The sequence below is a fragment of the Papilio machaon genome, chromosome 16 (assembly GCF_912999745.1).
Source record: "Papilio machaon chromosome 16, ilPapMach1.1, whole genome shotgun sequence".
In the NCBI taxonomy this organism is placed as follows: Eukaryota; Metazoa; Arthropoda; class Insecta; order Lepidoptera; family Papilionidae; genus Papilio; species Papilio machaon.
The window spans coordinates 4,695,843-4,721,851 of NC_060001.1; the positions used below are offsets into that span (position 1 = coordinate 4,695,843).

Consider the following 26,009-nt stretch of genomic DNA (forward strand, 5'->3'; position numbering starts at 1 on the left):
TTATTTGTTCTAAATTGAGTTACATCTTATTTTATTATTGTATACTAATATGGAATGTTGGTGTTGTCAAGCTGTAAATATCTACTGTAAATTTTGTTGTTTATTAAATAAATTTTTGATGAAGTAGAGCGTTGTAATTACTTTTTCTTTTATATTTTTCCTGAACAGACATCTATTAATTACTATATAATATTATTTTTTATGTACAGAATTAAAACAAAACTTAATATATACTATACCAACTTCCATCTTGATCAGTTCAACCGTTCTGGAGTTACGTGATAACAAACAGCCTCCGGCATCAAAATAAATGAGGATACACATATTAATTTGATATTGAATAAGTATATTTTTATCCCCCGATTAGGACCGAGAGAGGAACAAAATCTTCCGTGGGGTAACATGGCACTGGCTATTTTTTATCTCCTTGTAACGGATTGCTACCATCTTTCAAATGCCTGCGTCAGTGTTTCCGTGCAAGTGCGTCGTAAAGGCCTTGAGTGGTGTAAAAAAATCCATGTACTTAATATAGTTTCGCACAAATAAATTCAATTCGTGCAATGTGCGATTACTAGAAGATGTACTTAAGATATGGCCACGATTGTTACATAAAAAAAGAAATATGTAATTGTAATCATGAAACAAAATATATCACTGTTGTCGAATTTTACTTTGTCTCGAGATCTGTAAATTGTGTACAATGTATTTTACACATCGTACACAACATACATATTTACCTATACAACTTTTAAGATTACTATATAGATGTATAGATTTATCATATATAGTTTTTATTTTATTAAAATAATAACGGTCGACCGCAATTTCTACCACGCGGAATTAAGAAATACTTGGTGAAGCCTATGTTCTTCCAGATAATGTTCTACGTTTATGTCAAATTTCATCGATAACTTCAAACTTTCGTGGTTTTTACTAATATACTTTTCGTAAGAAACTGGATTCTTACCACGATTAGGTTGGTTTTGGACCCCTCCACCAATCACTGGATCGAACTTCATAGTCCCCAGGTACTTTCGAAAGCCACTATATACCAAGATTGGTAAGAGAAGCGATTGAAATTGCTAAATACAAAAATTTCAATCGCGAAGATGGGTTTAAATTGTCGAGTGCCTGGAATCCAGTGATCCAGTATTACAACAAAACCGGACAGCAACCGACTTCGAGTACGCACACAAATGTGGACACAGTGAGCGTAGTTTGTCGACAACAAAAAATAACATCGAGTGCGTACTTATTGTGCAGTGAGAACGGACACTAGTAGTGGTCTCCGAATCAGAAAGAAGGTAGATCGATACGGCTGTCTTTAAATTTTTTTACACTGAACATTGCGAGCATGGCGCATGCAACTGTGCCGAAATATCGGGAGCTCAAACAGCCTAATCGTGGTAAGAATTCATTCCGTAGATACCTTCAAACAAACATTTATCTATCCATCTAAACTTTATCATTCATAATATTAGTAAGATTATACAGATTAACAGGAATATAACGATTATAAAAATCCCATTGAATTCCAGGAAAAAATTTTTTTGCGCGCACACTTGTAGGTTACGTTGCAAAGAAAGCGATTGCAGCGGCTTGCAGCTAGGTTTTTTATGTGCGTGGTGTTTATAGTGTACATTTTTTTATGTTGAAATAATATAATTAATCAGTATTTCCTTAGATAGTTTTAATGGTCCATGAAATAAGAGATTTTAGGCAATAATAAAAAAAAAATGCCAAAGTCAACGAATTTTTTTTCTGATTTTGATAAAATTTTTGCGTCGGTGGCTCAAGGGTTAAGCACTAGACTTGTTATGTGGTCCTGGGTTCGAATCCCACCATGAATCAATGATCTTTAAAATTTTTTACACTACCGCAAAACACCAGTCAACCCGTGAACATGGCGCATGCAACTGTGCCGAAATATCGGGAGCTCAAACAGCCTAATCGTGGTAAGAATCCCGTTTCTTACGAACAGTAAATTTCATCAAGATCTGTTGAGCCCTTCCGTAGATACCTTCAAAAAACATTTATCTATCCATCTAAACTTTAGCATTCATAATATTACTAAGATTATACAGATTAACAGGAATATAACGATTATAAAAATCTCACTGAATTGCAGGAAAAAAAGGATTTTTTTTTGCGCGCACACTTGTAGGTTATTTTGCAAAGAAAGCGATTGCAGCGACCCTGAGCTAGGTTTTTTATGTGCGTGGTGTTTATAGTGTACATTTTTTTTAAATATAATGAATCGGTATTTCCTTGGATAGTTTTAAAGGTTCAAGATAATAAAAGTTACAGTACAATCTCACTAATCCGGCACTTCGATAGATCGGCACGTCCAATAATCCGGCACCTTCCGCCCACGCCTCCCTTTCCCTTTGCGTTTTGGTCGCACAGGTATAGAGGGAAAAGGGAAGCGTGGGCGGAGGGTGCCTGTGATTATTTTAAAACTAGGTAATTACATATGTGCCTACATGTTAATTCAATTGTTCTATAATACATTACATACATTTATAGTCAATATGCTCACAAAATTTCATGAGAATCGGTCAAGCCGTTTTGGAGAAGTATTGCAACGAAAACTGTGACACGAGAATTTTATATATTAGATTTATCCGATGTTCTTATGGTGAAGGAATACATCGAGATGCAACTTGCACATATGAGCGATAAAATTCAAAGATATGAGTGAAGCCACCCCTAACTTAGTGCGGACGTATAGTGAGCTGATGATGTTATGATGTACTCACTACAGCATAGTTTAAAGTGGCTTTGATAATTCATTGTAAACAGCAGTCATTATCCCAATGAACAATAAAAGTTACAAAAAAAAACTAGTCGTGATTACTCTTCAATAAAAAGTAAAGAACAAGACATTATGGTATTTTTATGTAGACGCGACAAACATAGCAGCAAATAACCATTTTTTTATTTACACCTAAACAAACTAATTAAAAGTGGCTACATTTATATTTATATTTAATTCGATACCAGCGACTAGTATCCGGTAATTTAGTTTATTATAGTGATTGTCTGATGAAAATTTAAACTAGTGTTGTCGATAACTAAATTTTGTATTTTTCTAACGCTTGATGATATATTTACAAATGCTAAAGGTAATTACCGTTAAAACCGTTTATAATGACATCGAAGGAAAATAACAAACACGTCATACTAAGCGGAACTCTTACAAAGTATTTTGTAGAAAAACACTTAACCTTAATTAAAAAAAAACTCGATTGACCGACGCTCTAATTGATGAAATAACGCCATCTATTCCACGTATTAAAACAAAAATTTAATTTTTACTAAATAAAATGTAATATCATACTTAAAAACATAGAAACAAAATATTTAGCAAATGAAAAAAGTTAACGAAAAAGGTAAAATAAACAAATCCTACTGTACTACTCTACTTGGATAATTGTATTCTTATAAGAAGAAGTTTCAAGCGAAATCTTTATTTGTGATTGTGTATTCGTGGTTGTTGTTGTCTTTGTTTATATCTTTCGATTAATTTTCAAAAAAACAATGTTGTTTCAGAATGTTATCAAACATTGTAGACACTACACTGCTCCGTAAGTATCTTTTTTAATTTAAAAATGTATTATTTTTTTAAATCCAACGCACTAATCAATATTGAAATCTTACTAATATTATAAATGCACGTTTGTATGGATGGATTGATATTTGTCATAAGGTATCTTAAGATATGCATGGTTATATTTTAATATTGAATAAAAGTGAATATATGTAGGTTTAAAAAATCCAATCTTGATGAAGACTTTCAAAATTTGAAATATTTCTATTTATTCTTAATTATCCTTATATTTTAATATTTTTCCCACGAACAATAGACTTCTAAACAATATACATGAACTCATTAAATCATTCGAAGTACATGTATATTGTATATTATTACTTTCTAGGTGTTAATAAGACATTAAATAGGGTAAAATTTAAAAAATAAATAAGAACATTGATGTTTTAATCAAATAATGTTTTCTCAGAGTCAGTGCTATATGCAAACCGTCTGATGTTTTCACCAACTTAAGCAACGAGTTTCCATATTATTTACCAAAAATTATTAAAACATCTCTAACCAAGAAGAAATATGAAGATAATATAGAGATCAAGGAACGAATTAAGAATGTAAGAAATTATCTATCTATATATATAAAAGAAAGTCGTGTTAGTTACACTATTTATAACTCAAGAACGGCTGAATCGCTTTGACTGAAAATTGGTGTGTAGGTAGCTTAGAACCAGGAAACGGACATAGGATAATTTTTACCCCGTTTTCTATTTTTTATTCCGCGCGGACGGAGTCGCGGGTAAAAGCTAGTTTAATATAGTTTAATATACATTTAAATGAATAAAAAATAAATGCACCGACAGGTTTTTTTATGGTAAAAGGTGACAAACGAGCAAGAGGACATCTAATTTTGCATAATAGGGAAGAGACCTCTGCCTGTAGTACAGACATTTGCTACAAATTAAAAGGTAGACAAAGGGACTTCGTACAAAAGGTGGATATTACCCTTTCTATTACGACCCCTCCACCCCATCAAACCCTTCCTATCCTTTCCTTATAAAAAAGAGGGAGAAGGGGAACTAAGCAAGCATATAAATTATCCATTATATTATATGCATATTATTTATTGTGTTGGTTTTCTATGATTTATTTTCAAATAGCTTGGCAGCCCAAAGTCATCAGCTCACTACGCTGTGCTCGCCCCGCGCATCTCGCCACGCACCATTACACCTAGATTTGTGTTCTGCGCAGCGACTCTCGCGAATTAATTAGCAACCAAGATATCTGAAAACATTTATACATGACTTGATCCGGGCTAAAAAATAAAGTTGTAATTTTTTTTTTGTACGCAAAAATAGGCAAAAAATTTATTGATTACAGATTGCACGTTAATACCCTTGGAAAATAGATGTAAAAACGACACGAGGATCGATGCTCGTGATAATAATGCGTTTTTTCGTCTATTGAATACGTAATGTAATAAATAATTGTCAAAGTTCATAACTCTAATGCGAATTTAGACTTTAATTAAAATTTTCGTACACCAATAGGACCTATTTGTAGACGTCACCAGCGTTAGGGTAAGCCCGCGGTTGGGGGACTGCCCAGAGCTCTAGACTAAACAAGGCGCCACAGGTCTACGAATTATAGTTTCACCTAACCTTGTCAAACCCTCTCGCCCCTCCCCGCAAAGACATGGTAAAAAGGGGTACACTGTAGATAACTGGCCCAAGGTGCTGTTAGGTTAAAACCGACGCTGCTTGGACTAATCGTTATTATCTAAAGAAAAGAACACTTCCAAAACAGCTCAACGCACTTACAGCTCCTATCAGTGGAAAACCAATATAAGTAGACCTGGTAGATTTCCTAAGTGGACTGACAACTTAGGCCAATATCACCGGGATCTGTCGTTGAAGGCAGTACGGCGATGGTTTCATATCCTTATACAAAACAATTTGCTATCACTGTCTTTTTGAAATTGAACGTAAGATGACGATACACGTCTTTGTTTCGTAATATAGTAAGCCGAAATGTTGATAATCATTTCGTTATATTAATGTTTTTAATTTCAGCTATCTGAGTATCACACTCTTGCCAGGGAACCGATACAGGGCAAACTTACATTTCTTGCTTTCGATGCGCTTGCGGAATCTAAAGATTTGACAGAGGAGAAATTACATCAAGTGCAAGTTTTAGCATGGGCTGTTGAATTGGTAATAAAAAATATTTTTTGTTTAATAAACCATCGTTCATAATCTTACTACATGTGTATGTATTACTCGTATATAACATCTTACTAATATTATAAATGCGAATGTTTAGATTCACTGATGGCTTCTTATAATGGTTTCGTCCCACAAAACGATCAGACGTTCTACTGTGGGACATATTATAGATACCAAATTAAAAATTTAATTTAATTTGTTTCAGGTACAATCATATTTTATTATAGGAGATGACATGGAAGATAATTCTGAGACCCGTTGTGGTAAACCAACGTGGCATTTATTACCAGATGTCGGATTGTTAGCCATAAACGACGCCAGCATGCTGCGTAGTTTTATTTACGAAATGCTCAAAAATAACTTTGATCAGAACACATCAACGAAGGTGGAAAATTATGTCAATGAGGTATTATTCTTTACAGCTCGCTGTCAAATCGATGTTGGAACATTTTGATTGTACTCTTTACCTTGTTATTTAAAACATATTTGAATCTTTTTAATTCTAACCAAGTAATAGTGTTGTCAATCTATCGGAAACTTTCAATGTCGATAAATTGAAAGTTATCTAAGTTTGCACAAAACCTAACATGATAATGTTATTGTTAATCTATCAAATTTCCTAACAAAGAATCAGATTAACATTTCCTTTTGAATTACAGGCATTCTTAACAATAAATATCGGCCAATACATGGATATTATGATGTCAAAATCGAAAGATTTTAACAAGTTTACTGTGGAACAATACAACTTTTTAAACGATCACAAATCATCATTTTACACCGTAAAATTGCCGATACTTCTGGCGTTAGAACTTTGCAACAAAGTTAGTCAAGACTCGTACGAGAATGTGAATAAAATTTGCACGGACTTAGGTATACTTTTACAAATGCAGGTAATAATAAAACTTGAATCATTGTTTATTCATCCCGGGCAACAATTCGTCTTGATATAAAAGTGTGGCAAAAATAATCCAGCTCAGAGAATCGGGGACAGACATCAAGAGCGATCGTGTTTAAACATTAATGTATCTAATAATAAAGAGGACAGATTTGTATTTTTCTATATAAAGAATAAACTAAATAACAACTGTACCGAATTCAAAAATTCTTTTGCCATTTGAAAGCTAAATTATCTTATTTACAAGTTATTCTTTAATTCCGCGTGGAAAATTTGTGGGCCATAGGTAGTCATTAAAAAAAAACTCAGAAATTGGTAAATTAAATTATTAATGGTAAGTGATAACTGACGAAATCATACAAGTATGTTTAATAGCGTCATGACACCGTTTTGTAAGGGCACGATAACAAAGATAAAAGAGTTCTTCATTATCTAAAAGTAAATACAGTCAAGACCCTAAATTATAAATGAGTAAGTTGAGATGGATGGACTTATGTTTGTTAGAAGATATCTCCTGAGCGGATGTTTATGAAATTTGGCACAGATGTAGAATATAGTCTAAAAGAACACATAGGCTACCTAATAAGTTATTTTTAACTCACGGACGTAGTCGTGGGCGACAAAATAGCAAATGAGCAAACGGTTACCTAAACTCGCCAAATTAGCGAAGAGACTGCTGCCCATTTTTGTATGTAAATCCGCATTTGCATATGCGTTGCCTACCTTTAATCGACAGAGGAGGGAACTCAGAGAAAGAGAATATTTCCCCTTCCTATCCGTAACCTCGTTACAACAAAAGGGGTAGGAAGCACGAGTTTTCAAAAATCAGATCTCCGGCATACACGCTTAATAGTGGTAACGCGAAATTTATGATATTGTTTTAATATAATTATAAGGTTATGGTTTAATTTTTACCGATTGGGTTCTTTTGCAGAACGATGTAATGGACTATATTGACCGAGACTCGGCGCCAGTTAAAACCAGCTCGGATATTCAGAAGAAAAAGTGCTCTTGGCCTGCGGTGACGGCTTTACAACATTTCAATGAAGAACAACGAAGAGAATTCATGAACTGTTATGGACGATGGGAAAGCGAGAAAGTTGAACGTGTTAGGGAGTTGTACAAAGAAATAAACTTACCACATCTTTATCGTCTAGAAGAACAGAGGATTAATAAAACAGTTTTAGAGAAGATAAAAAAATTACCCGATAATGCGACACCCTCTGCTGATTTCTTTTACAAGATCTTTGATTTTATACATCAATATACAGAAGATATTTCGCCGTCGATATTAAAATCGAATGTTTCAATGAGCGCTATTTAATATTATTATTATATCGTCATCATTGATATAGAGTTAATAAAATAATTATATAACCTAAAATTATTAAATTTATATTAAATTCATGAAATCATTTAACTATACCTGAAAGGAATTTTATTACTCCATTTACTCCAGTTAATGGTCAAGGACTATAAGCTATTTAATGAAAAGGTGATTATTATTTATTGACATTAGTTATTAATTAACTTCTATAGAATATAATGTTCTTAAAATAGAAATGACATAGGCTTGAATAACAGCAACTATACAGCGCTTTATATAAAAATTAAAATATATAGTAAATAAAACGATAAATCTTATATATATAAAAGAAAGTCGTGTTAGTTACACCATTTATAACTCAAGAACGGCTGAATCGATTTGACTGAAAATTGGTGAGCAGGTAGCTTAGAACCAGGAATAGGACATAGGATAACTTTTACCCCGTTTTTTTTTTTTTTTTTTCATTTTTATTCCGCGCGGACGGAGTCGCGGGTAAAAGCTAGTCTATATATATAAAAGAAAGTCGTGTTGGTTACACCATTTATAACTCAAGAACGGCTGAATCGATTTGACTGAAAATTGGTGGGCAGGTAGCTTAGAACCAGGAAACGGACATAGGATAATTTTTACCCCATTTTCTATTTTTTATTCCGCGCGGACGGAGTCGCGGGTAAAAGCTAGTTATTTATAAATAAATGTTTTTAGTAAAAATAAAAATATTTATATATTTTCATAAAATTTATTTTATGTCCCTTAAAATAAACCTTCATGCGTTTCGGAAAAGTACGGATATAGCATGAATATTCGTAAGAAAGTTTTCGTAACGTCACATCAAAGCGTCAAAATTTGTGCAGAGATCCTACGGGGCGTAGAGTACACCAATAAATCTCATACAATTTTAACATATTTTATCGATGGTGGCCCTCAGTTAAATTAATTTTGTGGAAACTTTTTGCAACGGCACGTGTTGCATTATGATAAGGTATCACCTAAGCCTCAGCTAGTACTTAATCTAATGCAATTGTTACCTACACAAAAACAGATTTAACTATACATATTTACATCGTCACATAGAAAATGTTCATATCACTATTCTCATTTTGAAAACGTCTAGCATATTTCAAATTATATGAGAAAAAAATAACCATGATAAATTTAGCAATGTTGTAAACATTTCCACATGAAGATTAGAAATACACGAGTTGTTTTTTTTGTGTAATGAGAACTTTGAACTAACTAAACATTGATAAACCTTAGAATAAACCTGATAAACTTTAAATAATGATTAGAAGATGGCCCTCTCAGTTTAGATTTAATGTTTATGAGAACTCTACACTAAGCACATGAGTAATTTAGGCCATAATGAACCTTTTTTTTTTAGAAATATCATAACAATAGCTAATTGAGTTTTTAGCAAACATAAAACTTTTTTTTTTGTTTTATAATATTTTTAAACTAAATATTTTTTAATTACTTAACAATTTTTTTGATACCAAAGCTTGCCAAAAGCCAATTTCACATTTTTTATGACTATTCCAGACCAATAATCCTGTAGCGCTAGACTGTAATGGAGTATTTTGACGATAGTATATTCATAATGATTATGATTCCAGTCCAATACAAGCTGTCGAATCGTCCTGACTACGGTGACAATGAGTTTGAGAAAGCGGTTAAAATAATTTTTAAACATATACTAATTTCATAACTTCAAAAACCTGTTTTAGTACCATTCATTCTATCAATATACTTTATCCTCAGCTACAGATGCATTCCGGTTTCGGATTTTTTTATCAATTCGGGTACATAATTGTATTTTGATTTGGGTAATACGTCCATAACATTACATGATTCGGTGAATCCAGGTGGAAGTTTGCTCGTTTGCCACCTCCTGATGTAAAAAATGACATTTTATGGATCTTAAAATAAAGGCAGTCTCGTTATTTTTTCACCCCATACGCCGTCCAGATAAAAGTTCCCCAAAACAAGAAACGTGTGGTGTGTTTGCGACTGCCGGGACGGGGAAGCGGCGCTCGCGGCGGTGCCAGCTCGCTGCGGTGCGGTGACGTCACTCGCGCGGGCTCGTGCGCGTATATACTCCCCCCGTTGAAAGAGTTGTTTCAAGGATTGATAGTTTAGTGATATTCTAATCTTGCATTATAGGGAGCAGGCATATTTTATTAAATGCCCTCCTTATCGTTCCTCTGGAAGTTTTAATGTCTGCTATATGTCTATATATTTTTTTTACCAGCATTGGAATGGCATTGGCTTAACCGTCCACATTATTCCAGTTATGCGGGAATGGCCGTCAAATAAGACTGCCATTCCAAATACTGGAACACTCACTGGTGCCAGTGGGTAGTTATATTATGCTAGTTGGTATAATCCATCGCTGATTACGTTACCTGGTGATTATAATGAAGTAATGTTAATCAGGTATTATCTTCCACAACTTTTCTTTTCTGTATTGTATCTAACACGTGCTTTTGACTTTGACTTCTTCACATCCATTTAGACTAGTTTGACCAATTGTTATTGGTAACCTTAGAGTTCGACCTTTTTGATAGCATTTTTACTCTGTATCACTACCAAATCTGTTGAATTCCATATTCATGATAAAGAATTATAGGTTGCTAAACATTTTAAAATAATTGGCGACGAAAATATTAAGAAACTATCTTTGTCCGCGACTTCGTCCGCTTGAAATAGTGGCTTCGGGTAGCATTTTTTCAGGCTAATTATTTTTAATATAGTGAGAGGTGTGCTAGGACCGCGCCAAATGTAGGACTTACGGGCGCCAATTTTATTTTTTGTTATAAAAAATTACAACAAAACATATTAAACTTACAAAATATTCACATAAACATCATATATTCCCATACAAATTTTCATCCCCTATTCCATTTGTTATATAGCAGCCTTGAAAGTAAAACTTTTGCAAACTTCAAATGTCATTTTTTTTTATATCAAATCAGCAGTCTAAAAAATAAGCTTCAAGCTTGTAACTGTAAAATATCGATAATTCCATACAAAGTTGCACCCCCACTTTCAGCCCCTTACAACCCATTTTTCGCGTTAAAATGTAGCCTATGTCCTTCCTCAGGGTCTAGACTATCTGTGTAATAAATTTCATTTAAATCGGTTCATTAGTTTTAGCGTGATAGCGAGAAGACAGACAGATTTACTTTCGCATTTATAATATTTATAAGGAAGTAAGGATAATATATAAGTAAGGATTGACTTCACTTGTAATTATCAATATAAATATCATAATTTATAGCTCACTAGTAGACCTCCTGTAAATGTGACAAAATGCTAAATTTTCTCGTTACCATCTCGATGACTGGAACTCGAAGAACCGACGAGGTTTTTCGTAACTTTTTACCTCGCACAGCCGTTGTGGTAAATTGAGTCCTCAGCGGTACTTCCAAACGGTTACGACTTAGAGAAAGAAAAGAGCGTACTCTTCCGTTTAAGACCGGCAATGCATCAAAATTAGTATGAAATTTTTGGTGTACTTGATTGGGCGCTGGACAAATTTTAGCACAAATTGTTGTTGTGACGATACGAAAGTGATTGTAACAAATATTCATGATAGTCCCAATAAGAAAGAACATATAGATAGATAATATTTTATGCATTAAAAATCTTTTCTTTTTTCAACTTGTTTAAAAATGTTTACTGCGGAACATCAACAGATTATAAGTTATAGAAAACAGTCTCATATATTAATTTTTATCTTAAAATACTATAGTTTCTTAATTCAAGTTCATATGATTTTGTTTCTTATTTTCCTCGTATTTTATTTTTGAATCCCAACACGATTTATCTATTAAATACGATTAATTTATCAATACATAGTATAAAACAAAGTCGCTTTCGCTGTATGTCCGTATGTATGCTTAGATCTTTAAAACTACGCAACGGATTTTGACGCGGTTTTTTTTAATAGATAGAGTGATTCTTAAGAAAGGTTTGTATGTATAATAAATGCATAATATAGTAGAGAAACACTGATAAATTTAAAGTTTTCTAATGTGATGTCGTAAATAAGCACGTTTTTTTGCGCTTATATTGCAAACGCTGGCTGAACCCTACGAGATAGACCAAAATAATGTACTACAGTATTGTTCACCTTAAAAAGTTCAACAAAAAAGTCCGCGATGGTATATGTCTATCTCTTAGGGATAACCCAGCATAACCATTTTTATTCTTTTACGAAGTGATTTTAAACAATACAGCATTAATCCTTATCCATTTAAGTACCTTAAATAAATTGTGCATTTATTCTGTAGTAGGTATATTTTGCATTGCACCCGTGCGAAGCCGGGGCGGGTCGCTAGTTTATCTATAAAGTGGTGTAAAAAATAAATTTATTTTCTTACTGTTCTCATTCTTACGTTTGATTATTATTCTTTGTTAACCTTAAACACTCAAACACTTAATATTTTACCTCTGCATGAGATTTTACAAACATTTTTCCTTGTACAAAACTTGAACTGACAAACATTGGGAGAATAATGTGTATCCGTTAAGAAAAGCAGAAGATGAATTTATGTGCAGTATTTCTTAAACTTATTATTTTTTATACATTTATTAAGGTTATGACTTATCAAGAGAATAACACGTGGGGTTCCGTATCAATTATTTCTCCTGCAGCTCTTTGTGGTCAATGTAGTGGAGGGAACGTAGGATTGCACCGGTTTATCCTGCCTCTCTGCGGCCGTTGGGAGATTCGACGGCAGGACCCGAGTTCAGATCCGTCGATGGGAACTGGGAAGGAGGGACTTACCGCCTCCACAGTCCTGTGGTGACAGGTTCTGGAGGACCTGTTTGGGCTGGAAGTCGCGCCTTTCTAAAGGAGGTTGGTGGGATTCGTCCTCACCTAGTGGAGGAGCCGCTTCGGCGACTAGCGCAGGTGGAGCCGCAGAGGAGCGCGAAAGCATACCGCAGGTGGTTTTATGGGTATGCTCCTATCGGAGCATTCTCTTCTATAAAAAGGTTCGTTAACGCGCCAAGATTTTGTCCTTCATATTTATCTATCTTCTGTAATTTCTGTCGATACACGCTTCTTAATCGATTAATAAAAAAACAAGTAGGTTTTAGCGTTTCAAAATAATCTCGGATCTCTAATTTACTCATAGACTCGATTAACATTATATGGTAAAATAAAAACAAGCTACATATTTGTTTTATTACTGTGTTAACTACTGAGGACGAAACACCTCATACAATTCGTAATAAAAGTGGATTTTTTAAACATATATCATAATGTTACCGGTAAGATTATTGTCAAGATTTTCTCGCAGTTGTTCAACTTGGTAAGTATTCCTTGAAATTATTAAAAAAATTAATACGACTTTTTTTGCATTTAACTTTCTTTTTTGTGAGAGAGAATGTAAGAAATGACAATACGTATGAACGATTAATGAAGTAACATGTCTCAGTGTAATGGAGTTCTGGAGAATGACCTCTAGAAAAATGTATTTGAAGAATTTTACCGCACGTAAAGAAATTTGTTATTAACAGAAAATTCCCAACACTCAGACTCTACTCAGGATTCCGCATAAAACATTATTTTACTATAACAAATGTAATTTAACAATATGAAATAATATGGAATCATCCAGAAACATGAAGGAATAAATTCCCGTTGCCAAATATAGATTATTTTTCTTCATTTTCATAAATTTATTTTTAAAATATGCATAAATTTTTTGGCTTTGGCCTTTGGCTTTATGGAGCCTGTCTGATGAAAGTTAGGGAACGTAGTAAATTTTGTTTATTATAATTGTTTCAGTAAAGACTAAATAATTATTTTTTTGTAGTGTTTAGACATTTCTGACTATCATTTAACATCTTAGTAATATCAGTATTAGTACTAGTTAAGAAAATTCATCATATGTTTAGAACTTATTCTATAAATAAAAATACGATGAAAACGTTCATTTATTTCGATCGACTTAGGGATCTTTAAGAAAAGACCTTCAAGACCCGCATCTTAGGTTCATTGGGTCCGTCGATACACACACGGTCGTCGGATCAAATAAATCAATCTGTGGAATATTTGTGACAACCGCCATCGTAGCATCATCTATAAAATGTGTGCAGCACCTCTATCAGGAAAATTCTCATACTAATTTTGAGCAATTGTCACAAATATTAGTGCTAGGCCCACTGATGATCGTTTGCCCCCATCTCCTACATAAAAAAAGCTATTATGTGTTACATATACATAACATATTATTAACATAAGGCTGTCTGTATGTAATATATAAACAAAATCATATTTCGTATACACATTGTATTTGCGTTGCTGATAACGAAAAATAAATTATTGTCTGTCTGTCTCTACATCTGTCTATCCACAAAGCCGCGTTTTTTTCGGGTAATGTCAAGAATAGCTGTACTTACTCTTCGACTGGAAGGTAGCCGATGCACGCAGGAATACTAAAAGCGTTTTTTCAATTCGTAAATATACATACTTGTTTAATTTGTAGGTATTGATTACAAAAGCGTAATGACATTGTTGCAACAAGACAATTTGCGTGCCTTATATAGATGATGAACCTGAAATCTGTATCATACTTGGAATATTGCCCGTATATATTAGATATATAATTAAATATATGTATATATCTTTTTTTGTCAGTCTGTCTGTCTGCAACGTTTGTGTTTGTTGTGAGTAATCTCCGTAGTGGCTGGACCGATTTTACAGAATTTACAGAACTTTTACTGTAAGGTGTGATAAGTGCGGGACTAACTTTTTAGACTAGTTATTTTTAATTCCGCGCTGATCTAGTCGCGAGCAACCGCTAGTTAAGCAATAAAACTTCATGGCGATCAAGTTTTTTTGCATAAAAACATTGAATTAATTACTACCACAAAGAGTCTTATTGAGGTCAAGGTCTGTTTATAGACACTTTAACAAACTCTTAATATAGATATGTAACGGAGAAATATTCGAAACCTGTGACATCTTTGTGGCAACTTATATCTTTATTTCATGTCATTAATATTTTTTTTTTATAATACATAAAGATGCATACTGCAAATGTATTAAAACAATCATTTCCCTGGCTTTATCCCGCTCTATGTGGGGACATCTTACTAAGTTTAAATCCTCCAGTTCGATCCTATTATTACCATTTAAGTCGTACACTCTTTTCTTAATCGTGTCATAATTTGGTGAAAATGTTTTTTTAAATATTTTTTCCTATTCCAGGTCTAAAACGCAGAGTCAAGTGTTACAAAAAGAAAAATTACTATCCCGAAAGTTTTTTGATGACTTTCCAAAGTTTTTGCCTGTTTTGTTAGATGATACTTTATCCAAAACAAAAATTATCGAAAACGAATCAGTAAGAAATCGTATTAAACGGGTGAGCAAACTTCATTTATTTAATTCCCAACTTGTTTTCTTGTTTTGTTGTGAAAGTTCATCCTTTAAGTTTCCAATGGGAAGAACAACTGAAAGCTTTGTATAGGTGGCACCAGCGGCATGTTTCCTTAATTTGTCGTTCGAAATGGTCTACTGACATGGTATTTAAGTATGATTATCATTTTCTAGATAGCTGAATACAACACTCTTGAGAAAAAACCCGTAGAGGCTGAATTGATGTTAATTGCCTATGAAATGTTAGAGAAGAATAGTAACGAAAGTGCGGAGTTTCAACATCAAGCTTATGTTATAGGCTCAGCTCTAGAAATGGTAAGTTACTACAAATATTATGGCGATGGTTTAAAAAAATTGTGATAATCAACTCATCTCTCATCTGATAATCAATTAGAGAGAAATTTAACTAGAAGAGGAATATCTTTGTTTTTATATTTTTTTATATTGCTACGTAAATTAAAAATACAAATTTAAATATGTACCCATGATTTTTTATAACTTATCTTATTTTTTATTTTGAACTTTTTTTCAGATTCAATCATACTTTATAATATTAGACGACATGCAGGACGGTGGTAAGATCAGATGCAATAAGCCATGTTGGCATCTACTCCCCGACGTAGGCATGACTGCGGTGAACGATGCCAGTTTGTTTAGAAGCTTCATAACCGATGTTGTAAGACAAAATGTGCATGAACCTTTATTTTCACAAGTCATGCATATTTTTGACACGGTGAGTAAAAAGTTTAAATATAAAAATAACACGATATAGATAGGTTATGTTTTCCGCGCTTACAAAAAGGAATCGGGAACTCGCAGCCCGACTTCACTACTCTACTTTACATTTAATGATATAAATAAATTAAGGAACGCGCCTTACCACATTGATGTCCCATTCACAGCTTCCAAATTCCTTGTCACCCTGTCAAGCCTCAATTGAGTTAGTCTGCTGTGCACAAATTATGTTTCCCTGATGTAAATATTGCACGTATATTGCACCATTTACGTTACCGTATCACCAAGCACCAGGCGCGTTACCGAATCCGGTCGTGAATTAATCAAAGGTCACTGATCCTAAATCGCTAGTATTATCTATAATCGGAACATATTCACAACCGGTATGCACATACTACCGACTTACATTACCTCGCGCCCCGCCCTATCTGGCGAGATTTTTTCAAAGTAACCTCTTGTGCGAGGAAAACATTAAACTAAGTCGATTACTACCATAACCACCCTCAGTTTGTGAACCTTTTATGAAGTGTGGAGAAGATGCATAGAAAGCCGATATTACATATAGCCGATATACCTTTCTATGCGTCACCTCCTCCGCCAAATCCACTTCTCCTTTCCATCATTTCCTTATAATAAAAGGATGAGAAGGGAACTTTGACAAAAATTAGGCCTCCGCCACGCACACACAGGAGAAACGCGGAATTTCTTCCACTTCAGACCTGTCTTCTGTGTAATCGCGGTATTTCACCTGTCGAACAATATTTGTTGGTGAAACCCAACAAATATTGTTGTTTAATAGTAAAGTGTAGATTGAATCACATTTTCCATGATATTTTAAAGTGATCACACAGTCAGTCGAGTTAACTACCCATTACTTATTATTTCTTGACCTTATGCTACAATAATGCTGGAATAAATTAATACACGATTTCTTGACTAATATGGCGGACAAGAAATATTTATCATAGCTTTAACAAGGATTTAATATACATTATGCATGAGTGTTAGGAATGTATAATCCATATTTGTGTTTCCTGTTAGACCGATCGACCTACCGATCAATCGGCCCAATAGAAATTTATCGACCACACTTTAGTCTGTAGTTACAATTATTCTTATTTTTATTTTCCAGATTTACTACACATTAGAAATTGGACAACTGATAGATGCACAGTTTGTTAAAGCTAGAAACTATGATGATTTTACTATAGAAAAATTTGACGCCATGAATAAATATAAATCCTCATTCTATTCAGTGAAATCACCGATACTTCTAGCACTTGCATTATGTAAAAAATTGAATAGCGAATCTTTCGCAATTGTTGATGATTTGGGAACTGATCTAGGAATTCTTATACAAAGTCACGTAAGTTTATATATTTGTATTTTTAAATTACAATCTTAGCTGACTTTTGAGAATTTAGTAATATTTGTTGTACTTTCATCTGAACTCTAGACTTGTTCTATGGTTTACGATAATAGTCGAATGGCTATATTTGAAATCACGACCACGTGATCGGATGTCCACGCTCTTAACCTTTATTATCTTTAAAAACGTAAATTGAATGAATGGTTTAATTTACGTTTTATTTTTAATTCTTAAACGGCTTTCGCTCCAAATTTTTATATTTATATAGCTATATATAATAATAATTTTGATGTTTCAGAATGATTTGATCGATTACTTGGATGTTGACGAATCAGTAGCGAGTAAATCAGGTCATGATATTCAAAATGGCAAATGTTCTTGGCCAGCCGTAGCCGCCCTCGAGTTGTGCAATCCTGAGCAAAGAAAAATCTTCAATAAATGCTACGGAAGTTGGGATCCCAAAGATGTGCAGCAAATAAGGAAATTATACGATGAACTATCATTAGCCGAAGTCTATCGCAAAGAAGAACAAACTCGTTATGATAATTTTCTAAGGAAAGTTCATAATTTACCAAAAGACTCAACGCCATCTGTCGACTTTTTCTTAGAAATCTTTCAAAATTTTAGGGGTTACACCGAAAATCTAAAGAAATACATGCATGAGTGATGTTTAACTCTTATAATGCACAAATTTTATTACAGAGTATTTTAGTTTTAAGCATGTGACAATAGTTATCGGACAGAGACTATGCTTGCGTTGTCGGACTTCTAATAACAAGCTAATTTAACGAAGAAAAACAAAATTAAAATTGAAAGTTTAAAGATTTAATCTTTAAATTTTTAACGTCAAAATATACAAATGTTGTTTACAATGCTAAATAAAAAGCTTGTATTATTTTTGTTCCGATTCAATGGAACGAATTTTTATTTCTAAACTAACCTAATAAATATTTGAAATGAAAGTAATTTACTCCTTCCCTCGAAGGAAACCCAGTTTTGTGGTCTTGTTATCCTTATTCTTTGACAAATAAAGAAAAAATATCTACACACGCGATAATAAATAAAAAAACTGAATGTAAAAATATGCATTACAATAAAATTAAGTAATCACACTTTCACCATATTTATTTCATTTTTTGTTTGCTGTATTCTAGAGCTTCTGGTAAATATACAATAAATGGATAAATTTTCTCAATATAATCACGTAAAAACTTCGATGTCGGTGTAGAATCATTTGGCAAGCTGTCGATTTGTTTCACGATCGTATCTAAACGTGCCTGATGTTCCTGACAAAATACATCTCGCAATCCCAGAGTCTCATATAATTGCAATATTTGTTCGACATCTTGTATTTTATCACTGCCGTACCGCGTCAGAAACGTTTCTCTCTGGCCAGCATTACATCTTTCCAGGGCTGTCACCGCCAACCACGAACACTTGCCCTTTTTTATATCTATATTCGTTTTCCCAGTTGATAGTTCATCACACCAATCCAATATGTCATTCTAAAATGTGAGTTTTATTTAAGTTCATTAATTTAATTGTTTAAAAATTGGAGTCTGTCTGTACATGATGTATTTACCATACTTATAACGAAGAGACAAAATTTTAAATTTTTTGTCTGTCTGTCCGTCTATCGGAAAGACCGTGTTTGTTCCGCGAGAAGGGTGAATCTGGAGTTCACCCTTCTCATTTCTTTTACATTTATAACCAATTTTACCTTTACCTATTTCGTACTTGTAGAATTTTAAAGTTAAAATTTACACTTACGTGCATTTGCACCCAACTTCCGATATGTTTCATTGTATTGTCTACATTTTGAATTAAGGTTTTGTTCAACTTATTGGCCATTGTGAGGGCCACCAATAATGGAAATTTGATAGAGTAAAAAGTGAATTTACTGTCAGATATTTTAGTGTACAGTTGCATGTCATATTTTGAAAAGTTTCTGCATTTTGAAGTTATTGAATCCAAGTACTGGCCATATTCTGATCTTATGTGAGCCTAAGAGAATGGATATAAATATAAAATGAGTTTTAAAACAAAAGACAAAACAGTCAATATCAAATAAAACATTATGGTAATATTCATTGTAAGTATTTCGAGTATTGCTCATACCTCGTTAAAGAGTTTACACATTTTGGTATACATTTCGTCGTCCAAGTTTTGTCTTAACAATTCGTAAATAAAACTTCGCATCATACTGGTATCGTTAAGAGCCAAATTGCCGACATTCGGTAGCAAATGCCAGCATGGCTTGCCGTTCCTTAAAGTTGCTTCATCTTCTATATCGTCGATGATCAAATAATAGGATTGAAACTAAAAAAAAATTATCGTCATCTTCCTGGCCTTTTCCCAATCACGTGGGGTCGGTGCACAAGGTTTTATAAAACTTAAAGTTTTGACTTAAGTTTTTACGGCCGGCCGCCTGCCTGTCAACAACCCTATTTGAGAGGAATTTCTTAAAATTAATTATAATATAAAATAATAATTCACAAATTAAACTAAAAAAATATATGTATAACGAAATAATGTTCGTCCGCAGAATTACACCCAAAGCCATTTGACAACACATATTAACAAAAGCAATTGAAAATTTTGAAAAATATATTTTTTTGGTTCGCTCGAAAGCCAGGTTCAAAATTAAATTAATTGGCCGTTTGTCTAAACGCTCCATATGTAAAATAGAGATAGAGATATTGAATAAATCTTTCTTCTTACTTTTATTTATTTATATATTTTATTATAAGATATGCGAAAGTTCAATATATGGATATTTGTTAGCGGGTAACTTCAAAACGGCTAAAGGGAATTGAATTAAATTTAATAGATAAGTATCTAGAATAGCGCAAAGGCAACCAAATAAGTTTTATTAATTTTGCGCGAACAAAGTCACGGTCAAAACCTTGTGTCATTTTAAAATGATAATACTTTTTATATTATAAGGTAAGAAACGAGAAAACGGCCATCTGAATTGGCCGAAATGGCTCAGAAAGAGAATATTTCCCCTTCCTATGCGTCCTTCCTTCATAAAATCCCCTTCTCGCTCCCATCCTTTCCTTATAAGAAAAGAAAGAATGGGAAGAGGACTAAAATTAGGCCTCGGGGACGCACTCACCAGGTGAAAAGCGGAATTACTTCCACTTTTGTCCTCTGTGTGGTTGTGGTATTTCACCGGTAGAGCCGGCCCATTCGTGCAACAATTGTTGTTGTTGCTGGCGTCTACCACTGTTCAAATTTAAAATGTAAATAAGATTAAGTATAAAGGATACCATTTCGATACACCAAGCTAGTGTGTTTATTTGATGCCTGGTCTCGTCCGTTATGTTGGAGTTATGTTTGAGCGCTTCATAAGCGTAAACAGTAAGCTGTCCTTGCACTGACACTCTCTCTAAAGTGTGGTATTCGATTACCTGAAAACAAAAGAATAATGTTTTTTTTATAACAGTACGTAGGCAAAACAGTAAGTGATCGCTTCCCATAAACATCTGCAATGAAGGAAATAAAGGAAAGATCTATATTTAATCGGCATAAAAATAGACGTACAGAAAGCATTTCCTCTTTTGTGGACCTCTATTTTCCGTTTGCCTAAAAGCCTTTTCTTTTGGAATAAAAGTTTTGGAACGGCGACGTAGCTGGGAAAGACTCTAACATTGAAAAAAACAATTATATAGGTGCTATAAGTCTTTAGTGTCCAATTGACTGTTTACTTCGTTATTTTTAATGTAATTTATCGCTTAGAATTTCAGAGAATAATCTTTGGCAGAGACTCATAAAATATTTACATGAATCACCATTCCAAATTAGTCGTTTCACAAATTACTTTACCTTTTTTAATCGGTCTTTAATATCTGCTGTTGGCAAATATTGCGATGCATCCAATCCGTTTCTTATTATTTTAGGAAAGGTATCATACAATTTGGTGTACGATTTCTGCGATATAATCAACGGTCTATTTGTCGCAGGCCTGTAAAAGAGATGGTATAAATGCCAGGAACTACTAAGAACTTCTAACCCCAACCACAAGTTAGGTACTCGTATGACAATGCCTTTGTCAACAACGATGGTTAGTACGAATGGGAAGAAAAACTACCTTTTGTTCATTATAAACTTAGTTGTCGCATGATCAACTGTGCTGATTAGCAAAGACTACTGTCTTCCGTTCCGAGTCTACACTCAAAAGTTTTATGAATTACGTATAAAAACTTTGACAGATTGAGAATGACAAATACATAAGAACAGGAGGATGCCGGCGCTACGTACTTGAAATTTCTAGCTTTTCTCCTCATTGGTTGAAAGGAACAACGGACGAACTGAATTTTTCGATTTCAAATTTCATATGTATGTATGTTTATCCGACGCAACGTCAAAATACTAAAGGAAAACATCGTGATGTTATGTGCTTTAAAGTGAGTAATTTAGTTTAATATAAATGACAAGTTGGTACATAGTTGTTTTACAGAACGACAACACCTGTACATATTCTACTCACTGAAATTTATCAGAAGTGTATATACTATGGTTAAGGTATTAATTTTAATATAGTTTAATTTGAAGAAAAAAAATATAATGAAATGAGGGATGATCTCTGTCCTGTCTGATGGTAAAAAATTAAATAATTTTCAGAAGTGACTTTTTACGTTTACTCACCAATTCGCACAATGTCGCGAGATATTTAATAACCATTTACAGGATACCATTTCAATGTTAAATCTGTTTTCTTATTTTTTTTTTAAATTTTAAACTCTCCTTGTACGATCAGTAATAAACCACTGCAATGTATGTTTGTAAAATATTATTTATAACTAACACTAGGCAGCACAGCGCTTATATACTATTATCAGACATTTGTTCCCAATTTAGTAACGATTGCGCCGAGTTTTGAGTTTTTTCTTTTTAAATTATTGAAACTTTCATGAGACATTATCATTAACTTATTTAGTAACAGCTAAAACACTCCCGTATATGTATCCGGTGTCGGCACCGACTAGTTTCGGGCACATCGGGGGCCCTTCATCAGGGTGAGTGGTACTGGTATGGTATTATTTCACGGACGCGGCCCGTCGCTCAAGCGTTATCGTCTCTCAAAATTGTATATACTCGTAGTATTGAAAAACATTGGTATTTATAAACAAAAGGCTAGTAATTTGTGCTTAACAGAAGAACGTTAGATGTCATGTACATAAACGTCGTTAATTTATCATTAAGGTTAATTTACATGGACGTTAGAAATACTAATCGTATCGTTATTAACGTTTGTAATAAACTCTCAAGTTTGATACGTATAAAGTACTAGTTGTCGCCCGCGACTCCGTCTGCGCGAAATTAAATACATATTAAGTAGCCTATGTGTTCTCCCAGACTATGTTCTGCATCTATGGCAAATCTCATCATGATTCTTTGAGCCGTTCTGGAGATACCTTAAAACAAACATCCATTTATCTATCCATCCATCCAAACGTTTTCATTTAAATATCAGTAAGATAGCTGTTCCGGTGCAGCTTCGTCCGTATGGAATTCCATTCATTTTTTTTACACAGAAAACCTTTTTTTATTATTACAATGCGTACAACTTTAGTCATTGGCTGAGAATTACCGTTACCATGGCAACCACACATCTTTGCTACTATTGGCTTGCAATTTTTGTCCCTTTCTAACATAACCATTTCTTTTTTCAATTTATATTATACACCACCTAAGCTCAATGGCGTGAAAATAGCCTGAAACGTGTCATTATTACAAAAAATCTTATTCAAAAAATGGCGTAATAGCTACATAATATACAATTTGTATTTTTATAAACGATCTAGAAGTGTTTGTTATAGTTGATTCTTTTTTTTGTTATTTATATAAATTTATTACGTCTCAATGTCAACGTAATATAAAAATTTTAATGCTTATGAAGTGATAAACATAGTATTACTGTTTTCCAATAAAAACGAACGCGTCTGTTGTAAGTATACAATGAAAGAATTCATTTTCATATTTGTAATTTAATTATTAAAGTAAACAATTTAAATATCTTATCTTATCTTTTAAGTTGAACCAAATTACACATATTTTTTGGTATAGTTGAATTAAATGACAATTATTATGTTATATAATTATTTTTGTTTTTCGTGGTGATATATTTTTCAACAACTTAAACGTGGGTACACTGACTGATTTTGGTGTTCGCGGAAGTGGGTACTCCGAAAAAATCTCGACGGATTGAAGCGCGCGTGGGATCATGCGGAAAGAGCAGTTGTCGCCGTACCGTTGGCATGAGAGTCGTTTTGAATGATTGATTCGCGCTTTCTCGATATAAAAGTAGTTAGTATTGATAAATACGGATACGTGTTGACAAGAAGCGGTGAGCAAAGTAATATGGATTGCATCAGCGCTACATCTATCGTACGCAGCCTGAGATCACACTCTTGCGGTGAACGGGGCATCGAAATGGTAAGTCATCATTTATTTACCTATCTGCTTATACAGCTCGTCATATACAGACTGTCGATGGCTCAGGGGTTAAGCACTTGACTTGCAATCTGCAGATTCTGGATACAGATCCCGCCATGTACCAATGTGTTTTTAAATTTACATATGTACATTTATCCGATGTACTTACGGTGAAGGAAAGCATCGTGATGCAACCTGCACATATCTGAAAAGAAATTCAATGATATGTGTGCCGTCAACCAACCCGCACTGGGCCAGTGTTGTTGACTATGGCCTAATCACCCCCAATTTAGGGTACGCTCTGAGCACCTCGGTAGGGACGTATATTGAGTTGATGATAATTACACAGCACGCATTACCACGCTACTTGGACCGGGGGTGCTCATATCCAATATGGTACACAGAAGTAGTTAATTTTCATCCAGATTAGTTTAGTAGCGTCGGAGTTTACCTCCTGCAGTCACGATTTATTAGAAGATATTCGCTTAGACAACGATACCTAACAGTACTGAACATTTAAGGAAAACGGGGAAACAAAGGAAGTTTTGCTGTATTGTAGAGTAATATATTTAAATATTTAATATGTATAAATGATAATGTCAATTGTTATTCATAATTCGTGTATGTATTCGTGTAATTCGTAATGTTTTGTTCAATTAAATGTAAACGCACATTGCTCCACTGCTGGTCCAACCGGCGACACCGAATAAATATTTTGGTAACAAATGTATAGGTATGTCTTTATCCCGCTCCATCGCCGACGTAGAGGCGGCGACTAGTAGATGTCACCGCGATCGAGAGACGGGGCGGTGCCGATTGGGCGAGGAGTTGACGAGTCGGTTAATCCTAAATGGCTTATAACTTTGAACCACGACATTGACCATTGTGAGTGACCACACAAGACACGACGACGGCTACCAAACTGGTAGCAAAAATTGTTATGTATTTTTAATTTAAACATTGATAAAGCGTAATAATTAAGGACATGGTGTGCGCTGTCACCTGGATAGCCGACTCTCAAAGTAGATTTAATGGAGGATACATTTTGGGGCCCATTTTCCATTAAAGTACGAGGTTTTACGCGTACGCGCTTAGGTGCAATATGTATCAAATATAGGGAATATTATACCCCTTTTCTTATAAGGAAAGGATGGGAAGGGGAGGTGGATTTGATGGAGGAGGAGATGCGTGGAGAGGAGAAGGAAGGTTAAATATTCTCTTTTTGTGCGTCTCCTCCTTCGTCGAGTGAGGGTAGGCAACGCATCTGACATTGCAAATCTAGTAATCTCTTTGTAATCTTACTAATTTTAAACTAATTGTTTTTTAGAATGTATCTCCGGAACGGCTCAACGGATGTTGATGGATGTTCTACATGTGATATTTGTCACAGATGTAGAACATAGTCTGGAAGAACCTATAAGCTAAGTTTTTATTTTGATTCCGCGCGGACGGAGTCGTGTCCGACAGCTAGTATTACCATATTTCATAAAATTAACTGTAATATATAGGTAAAGGAGGAAGGAATAAGTTTCACGTGGTAATGATAATGTATTTGAATCGTATGGGTATATAATTATCAGTAGATATAATTATAGTCTGTTCCGTTTATCTTTAGATCAATTTTCTATAGATTTGTAACTATTTTTTAAATTGTTATTTAAAAAATATTGATGCTGTATTTTTATATTTAGCTTTGATAATATAAAATCTATTCTTGCGGATTAATTAATATTACCTCATGATCCGGGAGTCACTTAATGACCTTAACATTTCTAGTGACTAAAGATTTACATATTACCTTTTATTTGAAGACATTAAAAAGTTATAGCAAATGGTCTCGTGACTGAACTGGTTTTATGAACCCATTACAACTTGGTATATTTTATAACTAAAAATAAAACCATTTTTCTTATCATTCTTATGCACGATTTGGAAAATTAGTTTTACTCAAATGTGGAAAGGAATTCACTATGTTGTCTAATAAATAGTTCTTAAAAATCCAAAATTACACTCAACAACAAATAGAATAAGGTTCATTTTCAAATGACATATTATTAACAGAAGTACGTTTTTTATTTAA

General features: G+C 33.7%; 2 protein-coding genes across 2 annotated transcripts; both read left to right on the forward strand.

Annotated features, from left to right (window-relative positions):
* Positions 1–3,492: 3,492 nt before the first annotated feature.
* LOC106721379 (farnesyl pyrophosphate synthase-like) lies at positions 3,493–7,991 on the forward strand. The gene is made up of 6 exons (XM_014516301.2): positions 3,493–3,587; positions 4,020–4,161; positions 5,617–5,757; positions 5,975–6,175; positions 6,429–6,662; positions 7,602–7,991. Exons 1-6 carry the CDS (start codon positions 3,541–3,543, stop codon positions 7,989–7,991), a joined length of 1,155 nt encoding a protein of 384 aa, XP_014371787.2. The 5' UTR covers positions 3,493–3,540.
* Positions 7,992–13,220: 5,229 nt separating this feature from the next.
* On the forward strand, positions 13,221–18,334 carry LOC106721394 (farnesyl pyrophosphate synthase-like). Its single transcript, XM_014516318.2, has 6 exons — positions 13,221–13,312; positions 15,217–15,370; positions 15,559–15,699; positions 15,917–16,117; positions 17,252–17,485; positions 17,787–18,334. The coding sequence occupies exons 1-6, from the start codon at positions 13,263–13,265 to the stop codon at positions 18,153–18,155; spliced, it is 1,149 nt and encodes a 382-aa protein (XP_014371804.2). The 5' UTR covers positions 13,221–13,262; the 3' UTR covers positions 18,156–18,334.
* Positions 18,335–26,009: the final 7,675 nt, after the last annotated feature.

Bases quoted from the DNA above. Each gene is read 5' to 3' on its own strand.
- LOC106721379 (XM_014516301.2), top strand. From the start codon at position 3,541: ATGTTGTTTCAGAATGTTATCAAACATTGTAGACACTACACTGCTCC. The intron at 3,588-4,019 runs GTAAGTATCTTT...ATGTTTTCTCAG, and splicing joins TGTAGACACTACACTGCTCC to AGTCAGTGCTATATGCAAAC. The intron at 4,162-5,616 runs GTAAGAAATTAT...TTTTAATTTCAG, and splicing joins TCAAGGAACGAATTAAGAAT to CTATCTGAGTATCACACTCT.
- LOC106721394 (XM_014516318.2), top strand. From the start codon at position 13,263: ATGTTACCGGTAAGATTATTGTCAAGATTTTCTCGCAGTTGTTCAACT. The intron at 13,313-15,216 runs GTAAGTATTCCT...TTCCTATTCCAG, and splicing joins TCTCGCAGTTGTTCAACTTG to GTCTAAAACGCAGAGTCAAG. The intron at 15,371-15,558 runs GTGAGCAAACTT...ATCATTTTCTAG, and splicing joins TAAGAAATCGTATTAAACGG to ATAGCTGAATACAACACTCT.